Source organism: Convolutriloba macropyga, chromosome 6, assembly GCF_964194025.1.
Source record: "Convolutriloba macropyga chromosome 6, txConMacr16.3, whole genome shotgun sequence".
In the NCBI taxonomy this organism is placed as follows: domain Eukaryota; kingdom Metazoa; phylum Xenacoelomorpha; order Acoela; family Convolutidae; genus Convolutriloba; species Convolutriloba macropyga.
Window position 1 is genome coordinate 18,975,950 of NC_134473.1, and position 20,013 is coordinate 18,995,962.

A 20,013-nucleotide genomic window follows, 5' to 3' on the forward strand; every position below is an offset into this window, starting at 1 on the left:
CAAGGTATTGTACTGACTATTAAATTTATATTGAAGGTTACAAAATTTTGTTGGGAGCCCAGGAAATGGACCAATCGGATTTTTCAACATTCAAGGATAGATTATTTTGTTCTAAACCAGTATGGTATGTCTCCAAATTCTGCGTTAAGAGTTTAGTTGCTTTATTTATCCTGGTGATACAAAATTTCGTGTCATCAGCGAAAAATTAAGGAATCAATTTCCCACTAAAATTTTGTAAATCTTATATATATATATATATATATATATGATAAAAAGTATTGGTCCCAAAACAGAGCCTTGAGAGTGGTATGAATTAAACCAGTCCATACAAACACCACGCACTCCATATTTTTTCAAGTTCAGTAATAAGTATTTATGATAGATGGTATCAAACGCTTGCCTGAGATCAATCAATATACAATTGAAATAATGATCTTGATCAGGTCTGATTTCATCTGTTGACTCTGCAAGTTCCATTATAGAGTTGTACTTCGGTCTAAATCCAAACTCTTTTTATCTGCAAAATGTTGTTTTCATTCAAAAAACTGAGAAGCTTGAGCAGATCAAGTCTTTCAAAGATTTTACTTTGGCATGGTAAAACTAGGATTGGCCTATAATTATCAATGAAGAATAAATTGCTTTTTTAAAATATTGGGTAAACAATCGCAGTTTTAAGGAGCTGTGGAAAATCTCCGGTTTGCATTGAGATAATAACCATGTCTGCCAGAGGATTCTGGCCGCCACCATGACTTAGTTTTAAAATCATAGCTGAGATTTTATCTAAGCTTGTTGCATTATTTTCAATCAATAGTTTTATTTTGTCGGATGCTTTCATAACATTAGCACCGATTATAGAAAGATTATAGAAAGATTATTTCATTTAATTGAATGGAGAAATTTTTTGGAATTCGATTGAATTCAAAGTCTTTGAAATGTTTGCTCCCAATGAAATATATTGTTTTTGAACACGTGTACAATAGACTTTTCATATCACTGTTATCATCCTTTAAAGATGCCTTATCCTTCTTTTTTGTTCGTTGAGATATGAGTGAAATATCTTTGGGGTGGAGATGTTTTCTTCAAATTTCTTGGTGTAAAAAAGGGTTGGTTTGAAGAATTTGTTTGTCTTTGATAGTTATAACACAGGCTTGACTACTTGGACTTATTCTAAGGCGTTGATGCTTGTCTGTACCCCTTCAAAGCCTTCTTGGCCTTGAAAACGCTTTTCCGTAAACACTTATCGTAAACCAAGGATTGTTATTCCTTGGTTTTACGCGCTGCAATTCTTTAAACAAATGGATTGTGTCAGTTATTGAATCGGCTATGGAGATAAAAATTTTATCTGGGTCTTCAGTTGAGTTCAAAAAATTTGTTTATTTTCTCGGCAAGAACCGCCCAAAAATCTCTCAAGCTTTGACTCTCATTAAGGATCGGATCAAATGCAAGGGGAGAAGATGAGTGGATCAATATCTGACAAAAAGAAGTTTTACTTTTACAGCACAATGGCCGGATGAACCTAACTCTTCAAATTGAAGTTCTTTTCCAAGGAGGGATCTTTGAAGATGATGTGATCAATAAATGTGGACGTGTTTTCTTTGATTCTGGTGAGTTTATTCACTGTTTATATCCGAAACATTCTAGCGTGTCTAAGTACTCATTAGTCATGTGAGTTTTTTTCATTAGGTCATGAGCAAGTGGTATCTCGCGATGTAAAAAGCTTATACACCAATGTTCCGGTTGAGGAGGCAATTGAAACTGCGCTTAAAGAACTGTACTCCAGTGACGAGGTACCTGAGACTCCGAGGTCAGCTATGAAGAGCCTTTTGAGACTAGCCGTAAAAATGTTCATGTTAAGTGTAATAAAATGTGGTACACTTAATCGGACGGTTTAGCAATGGGTGCTTCGCTGGCGGTAATTTTGGCAAATTTGTGGATAAAATCTTTGAAAAATATTTGCAGAAACCAAAAAAGGGATGGGAGATCAAAATACTTGACACGAAGGTGATATGCATTGACTGTAACCGACGCCTTACTTTCCGAGGGAAAGGAGTCGAGTGCGAATCATGCAAAAACTGGTTTCATGCAAAATACCAAAGTATCACTGACACAGAAAATCAGACCATGCGGGAAATTGTTTGGATCTCTTCCTAATGTGCAGAAAAAGGTAGAAAAGAGGACACACTGAAATTGAAATTATTCAAGAGGTATGTGGATGACATAGTGTGCACGTTAGAGGGGAACCCTCTAAATTACCTTGAGTATGCAAATTCTCTTCACAAGAACTTACAATTCACTCTTGAGACACCAAACGAAGTGGAGACCTGGCATTCCTAGATCTAAACAAAAACCTAAACGAAGATAGAAAAATCAGCTGTCATTGGTATCAAAAATCAACTGATACCGGCAGAATCCTAAATTTCCGTAGCTGAGCACCGTTACAACATAAGAGAAATGTGATTTAAGGGTCTGTGCATAGGATTTTTAATGCGACCAGTGACTGGCAGTCCTTTGATGTAGCTCTTAAGGAAAAACATGAGATCTGGACTGAAAATCAATACCCAACGGAGTGGTCCTCCAGTATTGTTAATGAGACAATGGATCAAAATAGTCATGAAGGAAAAGGTCACAGCAAAACCACCCCAAAGAGACACCATCTTAAAAAAGTTAAAAGTCTTAACAATAGGGAGCCTAAACCTAGGTTTTTTGTTCAATATAGAGGAAATATCACGCAAAATTTTGCATGTAGACTGAAAAAATTGTGTGATATTCAAATCATTTTCACAAGAAAGCTAAGAACTTGCTTGCCCACCCTAAAATCACCTGTTCATAAGAATCTGAAATCCCATCTGGTATATAAAGTTACATGTAATGGATGCAATTCCATCTATGTGGCCAAACCAGCCGACATGTTACCACTAGAATTTCAGAATATCAAAAGAAGGATTCCCCTGTTGGACAACACGTTGTTGAATGTTGTGGTACAACGCATAACGTAAAATGGGAACTTCTTGATGCATGTGGCGACAAGGGCTCAAAATAGTCATGAAGGAAAATGTCACAGCAAAACCACCCCAAAGAGACACCATCTTAAAAAAGTTAAAAGTCTTAACAATAGGGAGCCTAAACCTAGGTTTTTTGTTCAATATAGAGGAAATATCACGCAAAATTTTGCATGTAGACTGAAAAAATTGTGTGATATTCAAATCATTTTCACAACAAGAAAGCTAAGAACTTGCTTGCCCACCCTAAAATCACTTGTTGATAAAAATCTGAAATCCCATCTGGTATATAAAGTTACATGTAATGGATGCAATTCCATCTATGTGGCCAAACCAGCCGACTTGTTACCACTAGAATTTCAGAGAATCAAAAGAAGGATTCCCCTGTTGGACAACACGTTGTTGAATGTTGTGGTACAACGCATAACGTAAAATGGGAGATTCTTGATGCATGTGGCGGGGTTGAAAAACTAATGACGATAGAAGTGATCTGCATCAAAAAGCTGAAACCGCAATTAAATACGCGGGATGAATATCGTGGGAGGGAATTCGCATTGAAGTACTAGTTCTAATACAAAAATTTGACTTTTGAAATTCAAAAAATAATCTGGTACACGTTAATTCAAATTTTTGTCAACCTCAAAAATTTAAAAAAATTAAAAACAGATGGGAATGAAAGTAAAAATCCTTTTTCAGGACTAGAAAGCATTATACCCGGAATTTTCATAAAATCCGGAATAAAAAATAAATTGATTTTAGTGTAATAAGTGTAAATATAATGTTGTAAATGTGATTTTAACTGTAAATATTTTCAAAAATTCGATGTTATTTTAACTAATTTCGTAGAATTATAGTCGAGGACAAGTTTATATACTTTGTAAATGATTTCATTTCATTTTTAAAACCGACGATGAACGCAATGTTCGAAAACGTTCGTTTTAGTTAATCAATTTAGGTTTTAATTGACAATTACTTCTCTGCATATCACGGAGTGTAAAATTTGGCATGGTATATTTTACATTTTTTGCTGGTAGAAGAGTAACATCAACGCTGATACAGACAATACTGCGAGCATCTCACAACTTTTTGTTAGCAGTCAAAACAGAAAACTTTACATCACGTCTGACAAATCTTGCTATTATTGGACGAGTACCATTGAGACTGGCAACCCTGTTCAACACTGATATCCTCTTTCTTGATCGTGATGCCAGCTTGACCCACTGCATCGGTTAATTTCTGGTAGGTATCTTCACTGTTTGTCTGGGGAATACCATAAAAGAGTATGCTGTCCCTCCTACCGTATTGCTCTATGGAATCTGCATTAAAGAGACTTGCCATTTTCTGACTCACACCATCTTCAACAGTCTGCTGTTCTTTTGTTGTCATTTTTGACACTTCTTGGGGCATGCAAAAACCACACAGGAAGGGTAGGTCCAGGAATACCCTCGGGATCTTTTTTGGCAGCCACGTGGGTACCCATGACAGACACTTGGCTCCTGCTGCCCCTGTGCATTCGATGTAGTGGATTGCTCCTTCTTCGTCATCCGCTGATGTTGAGGCGCGGGAGTTTTTTTTGGGGGTATTCAAACCGGAAATTATTTGATATATTCATGACAACAACTAGGCTAGGTTGCAAGATTAGGTTGCTGGGTCAGAAATGGTCGGAATGGCACGAGGATCGTTAAACAGACCAGTAAACTGGCGCCCGGATTTAATGTTGATTTTCCTAAATCTAAAACATGACGGGAATTTTTAAGGGCACTGGTTAACAGAAACATGAGCCATCGGTCTAACAGAAATAAAAAATAAATTAAAAAAAAAGGAATTTTGAAAATTAGAAAGGCCAAAACTGTAATTTTTGGACATTTGGGACCGAAAAGTTGTCAAACCCACGTTTGGTCCGACGTTTCTAAAAATATTGTCACTTTCCCGAATCCGAATTTTGTTATGGGTGTGGTTAAAATCTCAAATAAACTTAGACACAATCAATTTGAGCTTTGATCCGGGAAATTCATGAGTATGTGTTTTTATTGACCCAGAACGGAAGTGACCACTTCGATTTGATTGTAGTCAATTTTATAATTAGTTGTAGTCTAAAAAGATGGCACTACATTTTCAGCCCCTAGTCTAACGGTCTAAGCAGTAGAAGTCAAAGCACTGCAATCATTGGACACAGTCATGCTAGCTACAGTGAAAAATACCATAGCACAAAGTTATGGATATTTCAGGTACAGTCAGTGCCTAGCCTAACAACTTGAGCAGTAGAATTGGAAGCACTTCAATTATTGGAGTCATGTTTAGCCACAATAATGTTTAGCTACTTAACACATTTACTAAGTCACATATTGGTGAAGTCTTTTAAAGACTTGCTCAGAGTTGCGTGAACGTCATTTTTGCAGCCTGGCTAATGGCATTCTTAACAATGAGGTCTTGCGGACACAAATATGTCTTGTTGAGCAAACAATCAGCACAAGACAACTGAGAGCAGAAAGCGATGACCAGAAGATGTGATAGATCTCACAGCCAATCTTGCCCTGATTGGTTAACAGAACGGTCTTTCTCCGTTCATGCTATCCTGGGAAGGACACCATGATCTTACAATGCCACGCAAAAAAAACTAAAGCACATGCAGAATTGACCTGGAAGGAAGGGAAAAGACAAAAATTTGGGACCTAAAACATGTCAACCCCAAAGTTTTGAGAAACGAAATTTTGAGCAACGAAGGTTTAACTCCCTAGAGTCAATTGTAAGTTTTTGTGGATTGACTTTGCGTACTCAAGGTACTCTTGAGGATTTCTTTTTATAGTGCACTCCGTTTATTTTTTGCTTTGCATTTGATTCGTTTGATTTTAATATAAAACTGAAATGAAAGATTGTAAAACGAAATTGCTCCTCTCTACCTAATAATAAAATTGGCCTTTGAAGACATCTGGGCTTTTTTATATACTCTTTTTCACTTCTTGCTTGACCGAAGATATTCCGGTCACTCCCTGCTTTGCACAGATTTGCACAAGCTGTATTTTCTGATTATGTTTTTGATGTTTTTCAACTGCGGCGTTTATTCAATTCTTTTATATATTCTTGATGTCTGTTCTTCTTGATGTCTAGAAAGGCCAAAACTTTAATTTTTGGAAAGTTGTGACCGAAAACTTGTCAACCCCACAGTTTTCTTCGGCAGCCACGTGGGTACCCATGACAGACACTTGGCTCCTTCTGCCCCTGTGCATTCGATCTCCTCTGCTCGTTACGGTTCTCTTTATTAGCCTTGAGGAACTGCTATGCATGAGACCACACAGCAGTGGGTTCTGCAAATGGACACTTTAGCCTAGGGATATAAGAGCATTGTAGATGTCCTTCATCAGCTCATCTGATCTCGTCAGGTTTTGGGTGGACTCCGCCTTTCGCTAGATGTTTGACGGATAAACGCTTTTTTGAGTGGAAAGGAATGTTCTTGCATGTTTTTCTGTATCCTTTATTAAGTTCTTTCACAACTTCTTTATGTTTCTTTCTTCCGGGACACTGCACGCACACAATTTCGAACCCTTTGTCCAGATACATTTTAGTCGTTTCTCGGAATTTGAGGAGGACACCAGCAACGTCAATCTCCGAATGTTTCAATTTCACTGCATCGTTTCCGCCCCCTGACATTTCGCTTTACTTCGTCTTTTATTAGGGCCACTTTGCAGTTGTTCCGATCAAGGTTATGGCGAATTATCTCTTTTCCATTCGGTTTAGGCCACGGCATAACTTCTGAAAAAGGTATCCAGAGTTGGGCCTGCAAATGGGAACTTAACAAAAAAACCTCTTTCTTCCGTTAAGCGGGCAGGTCTTCACATGGAGATTAAAAGCTAAGGTTTATTCACATTTATTTCCAAATTTAGCACCATTGTGGTATTCGCTCTGAGGACTGCAGATTAGTGTTTAGTCGGTTTACCTTCGCATGTGTTTCTGTGTCGTGCAATGTTCGTGGCTGCGATCCATACGTTGCAGCTGGGGCATTTTATATCTCTCACTGTTGCGGCTTGTCTCTCAGTTTTTACGTTACTCCCTCGTGCTCTACAATACAATTTAACAAGACGGGGTGTGTTTCTACTAGAAATTTGGTCACCACACGCTCCACAGAAACCTTCCGGCGCTTTATCGCAACTTTTCTGATGGTTCGTCAGGTTTTGTTTCTGTTTGAAAGTTCTCTGGCATTCTTCACATGTAAAAAACTATTGTTGAGGCTTGTGCCTCCTCTCATGTTGCACAAGTCTAGTTTCTGATCTACATACTTTCGTGCAGCCTTCCCATCTGCAACGAAGGGAGTTTCCAGTTACTCGCTGACTTCGCGTGGGTTTCACTCCAACCTTTTTGTATTTACGCATTTCACTTTCCCACTCGACTAGCTTTCTCTGCCTCTCTTTCACCAGTGTCTTCTATTTCCTCCTGTCCTTAGCTAGATTTTCAACATTCGTCCAATCGTGTGCCGCCTCCGCTATCAGTCTTTTCCAGTATGAGATCGTGCCGCCTTTTAACTGTCCTTCCTCTTTTCTTTCCGCATTCCATCTGCCCAAGATTACTCGTTTCGTTGTTTTTTCATTGGGCATTCTTAGTACGTGGCCAATTATCTCTAAGGCTCTGGTTTCCACTTTAGTTCTGATCGATTGTACTCCCAGCTGGTGCCTAATTTCGAAGCTGTTAGTTCCTTCTCTTTCCATTCTTAGCCTCGGGAGGCCTCGGCCATTGTTTCATGCAAACCTGTAGCATGTGTCTACCATGCTTGGCATATCTGCAGTTCTCTGTGTGACCACGCTCTCGCACTGCAGTCAAACAATATGATTGACTCAAATACCGCCTGTACTCTGAGGGCTCTTTTTCGCTTTTTCAAGGACGATCTCCAAAACCATCTTTTAATTTTTGTCCACGCTGTGTACCCTCTTTTGATCCTCGCAGCTCGGTCTTCTTTCTTTCCTAGCATAGTGCCGAGTATGCGGGTTTTCGCAGAGGCTTCGCAGCCGAAAGCAATTACTTCTTCCTTGCCATTGTGGCATTTCTTTTCAAAGTTGAGCATCTCGGCCTTGATGACTTCTTTCCCGCTCGCCAATTCTTCCAGCAACCCAAGTAAAGTCGAGTCAAATGCAAAAGAGGGCATCAACAATTTCGAAGGGCTCACTTTGGCTGCTTTGCAGAGTTCTATTTGGCTCAATACTGGGGAAACTCCCCCCCGGGACCCACGCCCACCTGAGGCCGCATTCCTTGCCACTACTCCTAGAGGATTCGTGACTGGTTTCCGAGGCTAGTTTCATGGACTGGTCGTGGTACAAGTTAAACAGAATGGGTGAGGTGGCATCTGTTTCGCGCAGTCCTCTCTCGGGCTGCCTCGCCTCACTTAGTCCTTCTCTGCGCTTTATTCTGTACTTGGTTTCCTCGTGCAATCTTTTCATGAGGTCCAGAACTTTCTTTGTCATGCCGAGGTTTTCCAGTATTTTCCACAGTAACGGTCGGTTTACTCGCGGGAACGCTTTAGTGATGTCTAGCAGCACTGCCCAGGGCTGATCCGTCCTCATCTCTTTACAGGGGCCTTTGACCCTTTTGACCTCTTCGTCAACTCTGAGGATGGTCTGTGTGGCGTTGCAGGTAGACCTCCCTTCACGGAATCCATTTTGGTTTTCTCCCCGGGGCTCCGATCTTTTCCGCCCGTCTCCTTATCCGTGACACAAAAATTCTTGCAATTATTCGACTAATTAGCGGCAACAGGCACACACCTCGATAATTGTCCAGTTTGTCGCGTGCCCCTTTTTTATGGAGAGGGATCACCCATCCTTCCTTGGTCTCTTCTGACCATTCATTGGGGTCGAGTCTAGGTGTTTCAGCATGCTAGAGAAGAGTTTCTTCTTAGCTCCAGTGCTCATTGCTTTCACCGCACTCACTCTTACATTTTCAATGCCAGGGGCTCCTTCCTTCATTTTCCCGAGCTCTTCTAGAAACTCTTCGAAGGTGATGTCCCGCTCTATTTCCTTCCCAGCAGCCATGGCTTCAGGGTCACTTCTTTTCGTTGTTTTTTTCAGCCGTTCTTATTATATTGCTGGCATCCCGCTCATAGCGTTCTAGCGAGACCTTCATGAAATGTTCTTTAAATTCCTCTGGGGAGAATTTCTCCTCTTGGATGGTTTGGAGACTTCTGATCCCCACGGCTCGAAGCAATTTATAGATGGTCCTGATGTCGCCCTTCCAATCTGCTACTTTGGCTTCTTTCACGACATCTAACCACCACTAGTCTACCCAGGTCTTCTTCGTTAGCTTATATTCCGCTCGGACTTTCTCTCTTGATCCTGAGCTTGATCTCTTCATATCCTGTTGCGTTTTTTATCTGTTTTGTGAGTTCGACAATGTCCCTCTGGTACCGTTCCACCTCATCTGTGTGAGCGTCTATCCACGGACTTATGGAGGTCTTGTCTTTCGCACCACAGACATCTTTTCCCACTTTGTTCATTAACTTCGTTAGAGCAGGCCAGTCGCTTGTTGCTGTTAGGCCCTTCATTTCTGCATCTACTGTGTCGCTGAACTGTTTTGCTTTCTCTGGGTTTGTGAGGGCATCCCAATTCACACTGGGGACCTTCCTCGCCTCTAGTTCCACCCTCGGGGGATCACGCGTCTGGATGATCATTTCTCACCCATGCCAAATTTTGACAGTGGCACTACTCTGCTAAGTCTCGGCCGGCTGCATTTGTCTTTCCGTGGCCGAAAGGGCCCGTGGCTGAGTCACATTCCCTCATCTCGGGGATCCCCCCGGGACCCACGCCCACCTGAGGCCGCATTCCTTGCCACTACTCCTAGAGGATTCGTGACTGGTTTCCGAGGCTAGTTTCATGGACTGGTCGTGGTACAAGTTAAACAGAATGGGTGAGGTGGCATCTGTTTCGCGCAGTCCTCTCTCGGGCTGCCTCGCCTCACTTAGTCCTTCTCTGCGCTTTATTCTGTACTTGGTTTCCTCGTGCAATCTTTTCATGAGGTCCAGAACTTTCTTTGTCATGCCGAGGTTTTCCAGTATTTTCCACAGTAACGGTCGGTTTACTCGCGGGAACGCTTTAGTGATGTCTAGCAGCACTGCCCAGGGCTGATCCGTCCTCATCTCTTTACAGGGGCCTTTGACCCTTTTGACCTCTTCGTCAACTCTGAGGATGGTCTGTGTGGCGTTGCAGGTAGACCTCCCTTCACGGAATCCATTTTGGTTTTCTCCCCGGGGCTCCGATCTTTTCCGCCCGTCTCCTTATCCGTGACACAAAAATTCTTGCAATTATTCGACTAATTAGCGGCAACAGGCACACACCTCGATAATTGTCCAGTTTGTCGCGTGCCCCTTTTTTATGGAGAGGGATCACCCATCCTTCCTTGGTCTCTTCTGACCATTCATTGGGGTCGAGTCTAGGTGTTTCAGCATGCTAGAGAAGAGTTTCTTCTTAGCTCCAGTGCTCATTGCTTTCACCGCACTCACTCTTACATTTTCAATGCCAGGGGCTCCTTCCTTCATTTTCCCGAGCTCTTCTAGAAACTCTTCGAAGGTGATGTCCCGCTCTATTTCCTTCCCAGCAGCCATGGCTTCAGGGTCACTTCTTTTCGTTGTTTTTTTCAGCCGTTCTTATTATATTGCTGGCATCCCGCTCATAGCGTTCTAGCGAGACCTTCATGAAATGTTCTTTAAATTCCTCTGGGGAGAATTTCTCCTCTTGGATGGTTTGGAGACTTCTGATCCCCACGGCTCGAAGCAATTTATAGATGGTCCTGATGTCGCCCTTCCAATCTGCTACTTTGGCTTCTTTCACGACATCTAACCACCACTAGTCTACCCAGGTCTTCTTCGTTAGCTTATATTCCGCTCGGACTTTCTCTCTTGATCCTGAGCTTGATCTCTTCATATCCTGTTGCGTTTTTTATCTGTTTTGTGAGTTCGACAATGTCCCTCTGGTACCGTTCCACCTCATCTGTGTGAGCGTCTATCCACGGACTTATGGAGGTCTTGTCTTTCGCACCACAGACATCTTTTCCCACTTTGTTCATTAACTTCGTTAGAGCAGGCCAGTCGCTTGTTGCTGTTAGGCCCTTCATTTCTGCATCTACTGTGTCGCTGAACTGTTTTGCTTTCTCTGGGTTTGTGAGGGCATCCCAATTCACACTGGGGACCTTCCTCGCCTCTAGTTCCACCCTCGGGGGATCACGCGTCTGGATAATCATTTCTCACCCATGCCAAATTTTGACAGTGGCACTACTCTGCTAAGTCTCGGCCGGCTGCATTTGTCTTTCCGTGGCCGAAAGGGCCCGTGGCTGAGTCACATTCCCTCATCTCGGGGATCCCCCCGGGACCCACGCCCACCTGAGGCCGCATTCCTTGCCACTACTCCTAGAGGATTCGTGACTGGTTTCCGAGGCTAGTTTCATGGACTGGTCGTGGTACAAGTTAAACAGAATGGGTGAGGTGGCATCTGTTTCGCGCAGTCCTCTCTCGGGCTGCCTCGCCTCACTTAGTCCTTCTCTGCGCTTTATTCTGTACTTGGTTTCCTCGTGCAATCTTTTCATGAGGTCCAGAACTTTCTTTGTCATGCCGAGGTTTTCCAGGATTTTCCACAGTAACGGTCGGTTTACTCGCGGGAACGCTTTAGTGATGTCTAGCAGCACCGCCCAGGGCTGATCCGTCCTCATCTCTTTACAGGGGCCTTTGACCCTTTTGACCTCTTCGTCAACTCTGAGGATGGTCTGTGTGGCGTTGCAGGTAGACCTCCCTTCACGGAATCCATTTTGGTTTTCTCCCCGGGGCTCCGATCTTTTCCGACCGTCTCCTTATCCGTGACACAAAAATTCTTGCAATTATTCGACTAATTAGCGGCAACAGGCACACACCTCGATAATTGTCCAGTTTGTCGCGTGCCCCTTTTTTATGGAGAGGGATCACCCATCCTTCCTTGGTCTCTTCTGACCATTCATTGGAGTCGAGTCTAGGTGTTTCAGCATGCTAGAGAAGAGTTTCTTCTTAGCTCCAGTGCTCATTGCTTTCACCGCACTCACTCTTACATTTTCAATGCCAGGGGCTCCTTCCTTCATTTTCCCGAGCTCTTCTAGAAACTCTTCGAAGGTGATGTCCCGCTCCATTTCCTTCCCAGCAGCCATGGCTTCAGGGTAACTTCTTTTCGTTGTTTTTTCAGCCGTTCTCATTATATTGCTGGCATCCCGCTAATAGCGTTCTAGCGAGACCTTCATGAAATGTTCTTTAAATTCCTCTGGGGAGAATTTCTCCTCTTGGATGGTTTGGAGACTTCTGATCCCCACGGCTCGAAGCAATTTATAGATGGTCCTGATGTCGCCCTTCCAATCTGCTACTTTGGCTTCTTTCACGACATCTAACCACCACTCGTCTACCCAGGTCTTCTTCGCTAGCTTATATTCCGCTCGGACTTTCTCTCTTGATCCTGAGCTTGATCTCTTCATATCCTGTTGCGTTTTTTATCTGTTTGGTGAGTTCGACAATGTCCCTCTGGTACCGTTCCACCTCATCTGTGTGAGCGTCTATCCACGGACTTATGGAGGTCTTGTCTTTCGCACCACAGACATCTTTCCCCACTTTGTTCATTAACTTCGTTAGAGCAGGCCAGTCGCTTGTTGCTGTTAGGCCCTTCATTTCTGCATCTACTGTGTCGCTGAACTGTTTTGCTTTCTCTGGGTTTGTGAGGGCATCCCAATTCACACTGGGGACCTTCCTCGCCTCTCGTTCCACCCTCGGGGGATCACGCGTCTGGATAATCATTTCTCACCCATGCCAAATTTTGACAGTGGCACTACTCTGCTAAGTCTCGGCCGGCTGCATTTGTCTTTCCGTGGCCGAAAGGGCCCGTGGCTGAGTCACATTCCCTCATCTCGGGGATCCCACGCTAGCGTTAAAGTCACCACCAATGACTAGCTTGGTCTTTCTGTCACATCTTGTCACCAAGTTCGATAGAATCTCACGGTAGCTTTCAAATTCATTTCTATTGCTCTGCCATAGGGGTTGGTATGTTGGTACCCATCTTATACCATTTACGTCAATTGCCGTGCTTCTCCCTCCGTACCACTTTTTACCTCCTTGGTCTTTCCAGTCAACTTCCCACTCCTCCCTGAGGAAAACAGCGCTGCATCCGCTGTGGATTAGCACTCCGTATACGTCTTTTGCTTTTAGCCACGTTATCCTGCTGTCGGGTTCGCTCAGTTCTGTTAACAGGACTACTTCCGCACTTGATTTTGATATGGCTCTCAGAATCTCCGCCAACCTGTTCATTCTCGGAAAAGAGATTCTGGCCCTTTGCACATTCCATGTCCAGACCACGGTGTTTCTCAGCTTCCCCTTCCGTTTGGCTGCTTCTTCTTTTTCCTTTTTTCCTTCTTTCGCTCTTTCTTTCGCTCTCTATTGGTGTGGGCCACCTCGTCTTCCGGTTGTTCCGCAAATGGACACATTGTTGTCGGTGGTGGGCTCACTTCTCCTTCCTGGTTCTGGTCTTCTTCCCTTCTCGCTCCCTCGCACCATGAACAGATGTTACATGCATTACCTTCCTTGTAGTCCGAGACGCTTGTCAGGTTAGTGCATTTCAGGTGCACCCATGCTCCGTAATTACAGAAGACATTCCATTCCTTCTTGATCTGTTTATCACAGATTGGGCCTGGGTTGAGCTCAACATCTCCCGCCCTTATTAGTAACTGGGACAGGTGGGCAGGAGTACCCGGTCCAGCACTCAAAAACCCGTTCGCTGATGGAGGGTTCCACAAAAGCTCTGTGCAAGCAGCTTTGAACGCCTTTGAGTTCCCACGGGAGTCGGGTTTCCCTCGTGGTTTTGATAGGGTGCAGATCTCCCAGACGATTGGCCTCGGCCTCTCTGTTCGCTTCCCACATCCCCTGTCTTGACTTTTGTTTGCTGCACTGTTCCTCACGTGCAGGGTCCAAGCATTCGATGTAGTGGATTGCGCCTTCTTCGTCATCCTCTGATGTTGAGGCGTGGGAGTTTTTTTGGAGGGTATTCAAACCGGAAATTATTTGATCAGTTTATGACAACAATTAGGCTAAGTTGAAAGATTAGGTTGCTGGATCAGAAATGGTCGGAATGGCACAAGGAGGGTTAAACAGACCAGTAATTAAACTGGCGCCCGTTTTTTATGTTGATTTTTCCTAAATCTAAAACATGACGGGAATTGGTAACGGCACTGGTGAACAGAAACATGAGCCATCAGTATAACAGAAATAAAAAGCAAATTTAAAAAACAGGAATTGTGAAAAATAGAAAGCCAAAACTGTAATTTTTGGAACGTTGGGACCGAAAACTTGTCAACCCCACAGTTTTGGGTAAGGAAATTTTGAGCGATCATGGTTGAACTCCCTAGAGTCAATTGCCAGTTTTTGTAGATTAACTTTGCATGCTCAAGGTACTCTTGAGAGTTCCCTTTTACAGTGCACTCCATTTAACTGTTTTGTTTTGATTTGATTATTTTTTTTAATATAGATATGAAGTAAAAACTTTTGTATAAATAAAACTTACTGTTCTCTACCTAATAATAATAAGAATAGCCTTTGAATGCTCCTACGTTCGTTTTGTGAAACAAATAAAGCATTCAGCTTTGTTTTATACTGCTTTTCACTTCTTGTTGACCGAAGATATTCCGGTAACTCTGTGCTTCGAGGTTATGTGTAGTGTTTTTCCACTGCCGGCATTTATTCAGCTCGGTTATCTACTCTTGATGTCTGCATTTCCTGATGTCTATGTCAAATCTGGCGAGCATAGCTACCGATTGATTAAATACATCGTAAACAGAGCTATAACCCTCAGTAAGTTATGTGCCCCCCCGTACGTGATGTGCCCCCCCCCCCCCGTACGTAATGTGTGCCCCCCCCCCCCCCCAGTACGTTATATGCCCCCCCCCCCCCCCCCTCAATACGTTGTGTGCCCTCCAATTACACAGCACGTGCGATTATATAGTAAATCATGTAAAAATATGGCGCGTCGGGTGGGGGGGGGGGGGTGCAAATAATATGTACTAAGCTGGGGGGGGGGGGGGCACAAACGGGAAAGATCCCTGTTTTATTACCCCAATTTACAAAATATTTGATATTTAGCATGTGCGCTTGGGGGCGTAAATTTTTCTGGGATTTCGTCTTCTAACTGCTGTTTAGCCAACAAGTGAGTGCCATATTCTTTCCGAATCTAACAACTGTAGTAGTTGACATTTCGGGAATATGCCCAAGGGTGCAGAAGGAACACCCCTTGTAATTTAGGTTAAAATTTTTTTACCATCCTTTTTTCGGTGAAAATGTTCATTTATTTTTTGAAGGGAATCATGTCTAATTGATTTTTATCTTTTGGGTCGTCTGTTTGGCCTTCCTCTCTTTTTGAAAATTTCAAGTAAAAATTTGGTATGTCTCTGCTGTGCAATCATAGAAACGCTCAATCGTTAGTTTTTCATGACACTATTTATCTTGCATCATTTCATCGTTTCGCAAAATTAACAGACATCAAAAAACGGGTCTTTTTCATTATAAACCCCCCACCCCACGAAATTATAGCCCCCATTATGGTATAATTACCATGATTTTTTTGGGGGGTATATGTTATCGGACTACTATGGTGATGGGGGGGGGGGGGCTATAATGGGAAAGACTCCAACCAAAATACTGCCTTAAACCCAATTTTGCATCGACATGAGTTAGGCTTTCTGCGAATGTCGAAGACAGTTTAGGTCTTATTTCATTCAATAACGCAGTTTAGGTCGTATTTCGTTCAAACAAATTATCGCTGTGCAAAAACGGTGTTTTTAATGTTAATGAATGATTTGCCCTTCACGCTTCTGTCCATGGGTAATGGAGAATTTGAATGCTTCCTTGGCTAGCTGTGGTGAAACTAACCCCTTTAACAGTTGGCAAAGCCAGAAAGGCCTTGGCCATGAGCCAGCATTTCGTTTATTATATGTGAACAAATCAAAGTATATTAAAACAGCTGGGCACTATGAGCGTATTCTTCTATTATTTTGAAGGGATCATAAAAACTTGGAAACTCGGCAATACCCAAAATGGCTATGTCGTGGTCAGAAATTGTGATTTAAGACTGGCGTCATACTTGGTTAATGGTTATTGTCAAATGCACGACGGAAATGGCGACGTATTTTGAGTTAGTTCAGGAATTATCCGTCTGGTTGTTTACATGTTTTCATATAAGAACTATTTGATATTTTTGCGTTCAGATATGCCTAATTCAGAGTTCAACTTCTGGATAATTCAGAAGGCTATAAATTTGGAATTCGCTCTCTTGTATTTTCAGCCAATGAAGTTGCCGCAGCCGCTATACACGTACTGCTTTCTTTTGTGTTGAATATAACGCATTGAACAGCGCTGAATAATCTATCTATTTAAGCTTAAATTTAAAACCACGCCGTACGAGATAGTCCGGTTCGCTATTGTATCTTCAGTTTTTAGTCTGGTTTGCTAACTGTGGACTTTTTCTCTTCTTTTTATTCAATTTTTCGCCTATTCCGTCTCATTTGACGTAAGATATTTCTCAATATAGCATAGCCGTTCTTTGTGAACCTCACAATATTTTAAATTTGCGGTTTTTGCAGTTACTTAACATTAGTTAATTTTATGTAAAGTATATGCTTAGTTGTGTTTCAAATCATCACTTATCTTACTATATCCACCTTTCACTACATTTGATGTTGAGAAAACAAAGGAAATTTAAACTGAAAATTTTCGGTTGTTAAAATCTCAAGTTTCATTTTAGATGCATGTGTATTTGATATGTATATGTGAATTATAAACATTATATTCTACTACAGCCGGACGCGAAAAAAGCATTAACCACAAAGCTGGCCTGCAAACATTCCTTGTTGTTGAACAAATTTTCCTTCATTCCGCTTCATCTACTCGTCCATGGATATTTAATTTTCCGCAATTTGCCTAGCGCGCATCCTAAATGTCATTTACTGTCCTTTTAATGTGAAAGTTATCGAAGCTATTTGTGCCCCAGTTATCTATATGTTCTTGTATATTACGCTTCATTTCTGACATACTACGTTTTAATTTTCATAATCTGAGATCTCGCTGCGTGATTGCACTTAAATATAGTTGTTAACCCCATTTAATAATTTTATCGCGCTGTAATACGGAAAACTGCGGTTAAAAATTTGACAATTTTTAATGTTGCGTTGATCACTATATTCGCGCGTTTAGTGGTATAATATTTCTACACTGAAGTATTCATAGCATTTGTCACGAAGCCTCGGGCGTTTATTGCAGTTTGAAATTCAACGCAAACAACGTTTCAGTTTCACTAAGTGAGTTACTATGTTTCGTTTGTGTTTACTCGATTAGAGCGGCTGAAACGCACGGTTTATTTGGAACCTTAACGAGGTTAATTATGATAACGGAACAGTTAAAGCTTCAATTATAATGGTCACTCCTTGTCAAAGAACAATAACAGATTTGTCAAAATACAACTTATTGCATTCATTAACGTGACTTTAATATTTTAGAAGAAACAGAAGCATTATTCTATTTTTACTCTTTTCTTTTTTAATAATGGAGTTGTTTACACAATCTAATAGACAATTTAGAATTTTGCAATTTTATCATTCGATAATTCTATCGTTACTTATATGTTGTGTTGCTACACAGCGTTCAGCTTTAGACCCAACAGCCCAATTTTTTCCAACAGGCGATACCAATATCGAAATTCAGAATATAGAATACGATGGATTGGAAACACTCTATGTTGGAACAACAAATCAAGTGCTCCAATTGAACGTTTCTTCTTTAAGAGTCAAAGACCTATTCGAAACGGGGCCTCGTAGTGATAGCTCCAATTGTCAAAACGACCGATGTGGAGAACAGAATTCTGCTAAAGTTGACAATGCTAACATTTTCCTCATGTTGGACTCCACAAATCAACAACTCATTGCATGTGGCAATGTCGGTCTTGGCTCTTGTTTTTCACTCAAAAGTAATAATGTTTCTGATTTGATTAAAGAATCCGATCCAGTACAATTAGAACATGTCATTCGGAGCTCGACTGAAATTCGTTGCAAGGGGATCACATATCCTGACGATAAAGGCTCCAACGTCTTCATAGTTGCATGCGACGCGCCGTCTGTAGTTTCAAAAGCTCCTACCCAAATTGACTTTTTATTCAGTGTTAGAGATCTAACACCAACCAACCGCTTGCTATCAACTCATTATTTCAGTTCTTCGCATCAGAAATGGTCCTTTTTTAAACCTATTAACATGGACGAGAAAAAGATCAAAATTGTGAACGTGTTCACAGTCGGAATGTTCGTCTATATCGTTGAAACAGGGTTCCTAAAACTTGACAGTCCCGATGTTGAAAGCACTCGAATTGGTAGATATAGCAGACAAGACTCTCAGTTGCTTTTGACGTATTCTGAGATCCCGTTAACGTGCAAAGATTCCTCGGGAACCGAATACCTGGTTGCGTCGGCTGTTACCCTCGTTCGTGAGCCCCCTCCAGGATTGAAAAGCAGATTGGGCACCCCGATTTCTGGAAGGTCTGAGATTTTAATGGGTGTGTTTCGAAAGCCCACCGATAAAGGTGCCAGTGCTTTGGGCTATGAACCCTCGATTGTGTGCGGATTCTCCATTTCTGAAATAGATGAAATGTTCCGAAAAGTAATTACGAATTGCTTTCAAGGAATTGGTCAACAAGGAATGGGCGGTGGCTTACTCTCACCTTGTGAGAAATATTTTGACGATACTCTAACTGAAGAGATGATATTAGTTAAACCATACGAAAGTGCAGATGCAACGAAACTCAATATGCTGAGTAGTTACCCCGAAAACGTAATGGGCAAAGTGCCCGACGATTTAGTTACTGGTACAGAGATTATGGTATATAAAGACGAACTTCTTACGGGTATTTCTGTTATGGCTGTTGACGACTTTGCTAATATTCTACTTACAACTGGCCAAGGAAAACTCAAAAAGGTTAGTTTAGTTTGAAGCTTCAACTCAAATGATTACTTTTGTAAACCTTTCACTTTTATTTTGTAACCTAACGTGCGTAGCATAACGTTAAGCAAAGAGTTGAATTTTTTTGTGTTGAATAATAGATTTACACCTACTAACGAGTAAATTAGCGAGTAAATTGAATACTTCTAGGTTAAATACTGAATTGTTGAACAATGCAGTCACGCGATCCAGGTCACTACTGTGTTTTTGTTCAACCATCTTAATTTTTTTTGGAGCATTGTTTCGTTTTAAATGGGGACTGTGCTTAGATGTTTTCTACATTTAGGTTTTAGCATAAGTTAGTCATTACTTATTCAATCAACCGCTTTTTAAGGAGCAGTTTTGAACTGAAAATTGTGTTTTGGTTGTTGCTCTAAAACTTGACCTAAAAAACATTGGCTGCAAATTTGGCCACCCTAAAATTTTTAATAAACTGCTGTTAACAACTTATTTACTGCTTATCGACTGAGTCAAGTGATGAAAATAGCCTTTAAAAAAAGTTCGATGTTGCGCCATAAAATATTATAAAAATTTCTTATTTCTGTAGGAAAAGAGCAGCATTGTTAATTGTGAGTGAAAAGTTTCAAAAGAAGGACGTTTTTTAAAATCTATTGAATAAAATGCATGGAGATTTAAAAAATTATATTTAAATTAAAAGTTTTTGCTTTGGGGACATTGGCTTCAAGAACTTTTTTAAATTTTGGCTAATTTATCCTACATTTTTGGCATACTTGTCTCTGTTTTCCTTTTATACGTTCAAAGAGATTTTGTTTGCCTGGAAGTTAATTTCTGTAAATTTAAGCGGGAAAGATTTAAATAGGGATAAGCATACATAATTTAGAAAAATTCGAACGGAATTCGTTTGGTTATTGGTTGAAGTTATTGGAATTTTAGAAGTCATTTTCATTTTTCCTCAGGGCAATTCGATAATGTTTTTTGAGCTTGGTGCTGCCTGCTTGCGTCAATATTACAATTACAACTTTGGCTATGAAGACATTGACATCAAGA

General features: G+C 41.4%; 1 protein-coding gene across 5 annotated transcripts in view; it reads left to right on the top strand.

Moving 5' to 3' along the window:
* Nucleotides 1–16,385: 16,385 nt before the first annotated feature.
* LOC142341546 (plexin-A4-like) overlaps nt 16,386–20,013 on the top strand; it is an 83,146-nt gene continuing 79,518 nt past the window's right edge. For 3 of the 5 annotated variants that reach the window (XM_075392562.1, XM_075392564.1, XM_075392563.1), the window contains exon 1: nt 16,387–18,981. In XM_075392562.1, the coding sequence (XP_075248677.1) occupies nt 17,563–18,981 (1,419 nt within the window). In that variant the 5' untranslated portion in view covers nt 16,387–17,562. Of the gene's footprint in view, nt 18,982–20,013 lie in introns of all 5 variants that reach the window. The other 2 variants (XM_075392567.1, XM_075392565.1) reach the window with 2 other exon arrangements.